Source organism: Rosa chinensis, chromosome 5 (assembly GCF_002994745.2).
Source record: "Rosa chinensis cultivar Old Blush chromosome 5, RchiOBHm-V2, whole genome shotgun sequence".
Classification (NCBI taxonomy): Eukaryota; Viridiplantae; Streptophyta; class Magnoliopsida; order Rosales; family Rosaceae; genus Rosa; species Rosa chinensis.
This window is the reverse complement of record NC_037092.1, coordinates 71,591,375-71,596,870: the sequence shown is the minus strand read 5'-3', so window position 1 is coordinate 71,596,870 and position 5,496 is coordinate 71,591,375. Positions and strand designations below refer to the sequence as shown.

General features: G+C 39.1%; 1 protein-coding gene across 1 annotated transcript; it reads right to left on the bottom strand.

Moving 5' to 3' along the window:
- Positions 1-2,056: 2,056 nt before the first annotated feature.
- LOC112203999 (scarecrow-like protein 14) lies at positions 2,057-4,796 on the bottom strand. Its single transcript, XM_024344889.2, has one exon. It carries the CDS (start codon positions 4,401-4,403, stop codon positions 2,331-2,333), a length of 2,073 nt encoding a protein of 690 aa, XP_024200657.1. The 5' UTR covers positions 4,404-4,796; the 3' UTR covers positions 2,057-2,330.
- Between the last annotated feature and the right edge of the window lie 700 nt (positions 4,797-5,496).

Sequence of the window (5,496 nt, the reverse complement as noted above, 5' to 3'; positions counted from 1 at the left end):
GAACAAATGAATTAATTATCAAGACACAACTTTGCCTTATGAAACCAAGAAACTTTTCTATCGTGCAAAGCATAAAGAAAAGAAACCTAATGCAAGACCTAGATATGCATCAAGAGTGGAGTCGCCCCTAAAACAATTAGGGTGTGACAGAAAACCAATAAAAGTAAATTAACATCTAATAGGAAACAGCTTTCCCTAAAAGGTAACAAGACACAATAAGGATTTTATCCTAAACAAAATAGATATGTGCTCTAAACAGCAGACGTCCAAATCAGAGAATTAGACACTGATAAAAACACTCGATATGATATTCTTTTAATAGACTAGACACCTAGACCATACAAAGTGAGAATACTAAACAGACACTTCAAGATTGTTTCAATCCTAAAACTCAATCATGCACAATGTAATGAATGAACCTTACCAAAACTTCTATACGAGTCAGTAGGATCTTGTCTTGCGTTACAAGCCTTGAACTTCAATTCCGAGATCATTCTTCTCAAACACACCCTTAAGCTAGAACTCTTTAGTTTTGTAAGGGAATGCCAACATACAAGTTCCTATACTAACACAAAGTCTTGGAAATTTTGGAAATGTTGGGGAGCAGACAAGTTCCTTCCAAATGAGAATTTCAATATCATTGACAAAGAGAGGTACCAATTACTGACTGTAGTGAACAGGAATTTGGTATCCGTGAAAGAAAGTGATGTATACAACCCAACAAATGGATTAAAGGGAAAGAAGAATCATCAGAGAGGATGAACACTATCCAGAAAGGAGAAGCAACAAGCAGTCAATTGTTTCTATCGATTAAGGCACATACATGATGAGACGGTAATGGAGAACTCCCCAAGAGATGCCGTTCTCAAGTTGATCAAGAATATAAATCCCAACTTTTTCATTCATGGGATTGCCAATGGGACATACATTTCACCCTTCTTTGCCACAAGGTTCAAAGAGGCACTCTTGCACTACTATGCCGTGTTTGATATGTTTGAAGCAACCATTCCTCGTGAAGATACGCAGCGGATGATGTTCGAGAGAGAAATATATGATAATGACATAATGAATGTCATAGCTTGCGAGGGACTGGAAAGGTTTGAAAGACCTGATACATACAAGAAGTGGCAGATCAGGAATGTGAGGACTGGGTTGAAGCAGCTCCCGTACGTTGGACCAGGAGCAGCTGAAGAAAGTAAAGAACTTGTCCAAGTTGATGGGTTGTCATAAGGATTTTAGGGTTGAAGAAGATGGGCATTGGATGCTGCAGGGATGGAAAGGAAGGATCACCGTGGTTCATTCATTTTGGATACCTGCCTAGGTCCCAGGACCAGGCCTACGTTTCACAATGTTATGCTAAACTACTGGATCATGTTGTCCTAGGAGAAAATTCTTAAAGGATTTACCTAAATAGACAACTAGACATCTAGTTACAATTTTGAATATTGACGTGATATGAATCTAATCTGTTCTACATGGAACAAAAAAATATCGTCAGATTAGCTTTTAGTGATTTTTTTATCTAATCTTTTCTAGCAATATGACGTTATATGAATCTCATTACATTTATTACAAAGAATAACAAATAGCAAGAGGAATATGCCTACTCTGAAGGAAATGCTATATAAGGTTTACAAATTACAGTCAGCAATCTGTTTTCCTCATCGTATGACACCATGATAGAATCAGACTTGTTTCATACCATCCCTAAGCAATAGCTTAGTTTCCAAGTAAATGATCGACATCAAGTTCCAAATGGAACCTAAAGGGCATTATTTTCGTTACAGACAAATGTTGCAGTCCCAAAACCTGGTTTCTGTAACAAATGTATAGTTTTTATTAAATTTATTTGTTTGTACAGACTAAAAGAAGAAAAACAAAAGAATAGAATAATTAGACTTTCAACAAGGATACAAAAGGCATAATATGATATATGGACAATAGGTAGACTTTCATCAAGGAATACAAAAGCTTTATCCAAAAACGAAACAAAAAAAGAACGAATACTGGAGGCATAAGTAGCATTAGATCTTCAGAGTGGATCCACCATACCACATGAATCAGCTACTGCACCTGAATAAGTGGGAAGTACCTTGTACTACCAAAATTATGGATGATTGACCAACCGAGATTGTTGTTTGCGAAGAAGTAGATAGCATGATATGAACTAGGGCCTTGCTTAAGCTTTGCTTCAAAAGATTATAAATCCTAGATCAAGCCCTCTGTCACGGAGAGGACTAGAAATAGATGATCACCTCATTAAGCCATGATCACAATACAAGAACAAACAACTTCGTCCAAAAAACAAAAGAAAGAGCACTGTCAAACTCCTAGCTAGGCTTCCAAAAAGAAAGAGCCATGATGGTTCTTCCTTTCCATCCCTGCAGCATCCAATGGCCATCTTCATCAACTCTAAAATCATTATGATAACACATTACTTTTGACATAGTCTTCACTTCCTTCAACAGCTTCTGGTCTAATGGTAGCTGCTTGAACCCAGCCCTCAAATTCCTGACCTGCCACTGCCTGTATGTTTCAGGCCTTTCAACTCTTTCCAGTCCTTCACACGCTACGACATTAATTATATCTCTACCATATATTGCTTGTTCAAACATCAGCCGCTGTTCATCTTCACGAGAGATGGTCGCCTCAAGCATATCAAACAGTGAATAGAAGTGGAGGAGTGCCTCTCTAAATCGTGTGAGAAAGAAGGGAGCATTGTATGTCCCATTGACAACACCGTGAATGAATATGTCCGGGCTAATTTTCCTTATCAACTTAAGGACAGCATCTCTTGGACTGTTCACCATCACCGTCTCATCTGGTATGTTCCTTAACCGGTGCAAACAATTGACCACAATCAGCTCAGTTCGGTCAATTTTGATGTCCTCAATTCGGATAGTTTCCCATTTCTGGGCAATGACATTATACTCAAATGGGACATCAAATCTCTTGGCATACTTTTCTAAGCGACGTCCAGTCTCTTCAACTCTTTCTGTAGGTCGAAAACCTGGTTGGGGAAGCTCAATGGCTGTGATACGAAGCTTAGGAGGTCCACCAGGTCTTTGGGACAGACGTTGGATCAGGCAAGGCCATTGAAATCCATAAGAAATACCAAAATCAATAATGTGAAGCCTTGTCGCTTTTTCTGTTAGCTTCATGATTGTTCTGTTGGCAAAGAAATGTGACATCTTCTTGAAAGGGCATGCTGTAATAACTACCTGGTATGCTTTTAAGATTTCAGCAGCTGATGTCTGCACACTTACAAGAGGCGAATACGATGGGGTTTTGGCACCAGCCAAGCGCGCGTGGAGGCCATCAGCAAAGTAATGGGCTAACCTCTGGGTTGCATCACCATGGGGGGTTGTGTGCTGCCTTATCTGCTTGAGTAGTTCACTTGCAGTTAGTTGGTCAAAGTTCGCCACAGCTTGTGCACATTGAGTTAGCATTGTGCACAAATCTACCACTTCGCCAATGTCACTCTGTCGCTTTGCCTTCAATCCTTTTGACTGCTTGTTACGCTGCAACTTCCCATCTCCTTCAGTTTTCAAAGACTCATAATCAGCACAAAGCATAGCATCATGATTTTCAGCACAAAGCAAAACCTCATCAAACATTTCTTGTGGCTCAAAGTCATCCCCTACAGCAGCAGACTGCTTGTTGCTTCTCTCTTCTTCTGGAAAATGACTATCCTCCCTTTGATGAGTCTTCTTTCCCTTTGATCCATTGGTCGAGTTGTAGCCTTCAGCCCCTGACTCAGATGCGACTGAACCTTGAGGCATCAATTGAAACCTCTCTAAGTCAAACATTTCAAGTTTCGGATTTGAAAGGAACTTGCTTGCTTCCCCCACACCTCCAAAGTTCCCAAGACTTTGCATCTCAGACAATGAATCAGAAACCAAACGGGTATTCAACCAAGACTCAAATAGAGAAGATTGGACGGGAGAGCATTCCGGATCCCAAACCCAATCTGTCTTAACAGCAAAAGAGCCATTACTGTTTCGGAAACTCTGTGGGGAATCATCATCTGAACTCTCAGAGCTTTGGTGCACAAAACTAGAGGGTTGGTTGGGTAAAGGAGGGTCCTTCTGATTAAGGACATCATAGAAAGACTTCTCAGCAGCTTGGAGGGCTAAACAGTCCTGCAACATGCAGGGCTTACCCTCCAAGTCTTCTTCTAGAAGAATATCACTTATGTACTTGAGTACAGGATGGTTGCAATCATTGATATCAAGACCATCTACCTCTGAACCCTCATTACTTGAATCACTAGAAAGATCAGATTTGGATGCAAGTAATACTGGATTGGTGGATTCATGATTTATTTTGAACCCATTTACATTTACAAGATTGGGATTTGGACAGACTGAAACTGGGCCATGGTCAAATTTGAACCTCTCCATGGGATTGGAGACAGAATATCTTTAAAGGGTATCCATAGGAACACCTAATCTATAAAGATCTAGTCAGATTCTCCCATCTTTCAAAAAACCCAACTCTGACATGAAACTTTGACACTAAAGATTAAAGCTTGGAAAAAAGAAGAGTGAAAAATGAAATACCCAGAAAGAGAGCAAGAATCAGACTTGAGTAATATCATCAAACAGATTATGTGAAAGAACGAAAATGAACAAACAGAACTTGAATGAAAGCTCAAACTCTAGGAAAGATTGCAGATTACTTTACCTCTGAGAAAATGAGAGTGGCTGGAGGTTGATTTATATATTCAAAGCTTGACGAAGCTTCTGGGAAGGTCTTAAAGTTCGATAAGTCAGCCACAACCTTCGAACTACTTGCATACGACTCATAGGTGGCCAATCAGTTTGACATCAGGGAGAAGAGAACCACAAGTGAAAAACCGACGGTCAGTCCATAAGGACGCACAAGTGATTGGGACTTTGTTGGGTCGCCTTCCCGTTATTAAAAGCGTGGGTCTATTTTAACTTTTGGAGAGAGTTGCATGTATCCAGGTGTTCACATTGGATCCAATTGTCAATTGTGCTTTTATTCAAACAAGATACCAGAAAATTGAAATTAAGAGGTTGGATGAGCTTTCTTTTCTTGTCTTGATATTTCTAGGTTAGTAGTGGCAAAGGTAGTGATGGTCATTAAGACGATTCAACTTAATTTGGGTGAAAGATTTAAAATATGTTTGGTTACAGGTGGACTCTTAAATTGTATTTGACTTTTTTTGTTCTCTCATGTTAGCTAATTGACAGCTTCGTATGTGGTGAAAGTATTATTTGAATTTTAGTGATGTATTTTCGCTCATTTCATATACATCGGGAAGGAAATTAAGTAGTCAATGCTCTTACAAGTTTTGACATATCATCTTCTGGTGTGACTTGGTGAGATGCACCTTTAAATTTTGTTTATTCTCTTTTGAAGTTTATAAATTTTGAATGTTCACAAAGTCGTGCGTTTTACTTTTTAAAATAAATCAAACTATCATATCGTTTTTAAAAGTAAAACATCACATGTGAGATCTAGGTGATC

What these genes read in the sequence shown, in the direction of transcription:
- LOC112203999 (XM_024344889.2), bottom strand. Translation starts at nt 4,403, where the DNA reads ATGGAGAGGTTCAAATTTGACCATGGCCCAGTTTCAGTCTGTCCAAAT.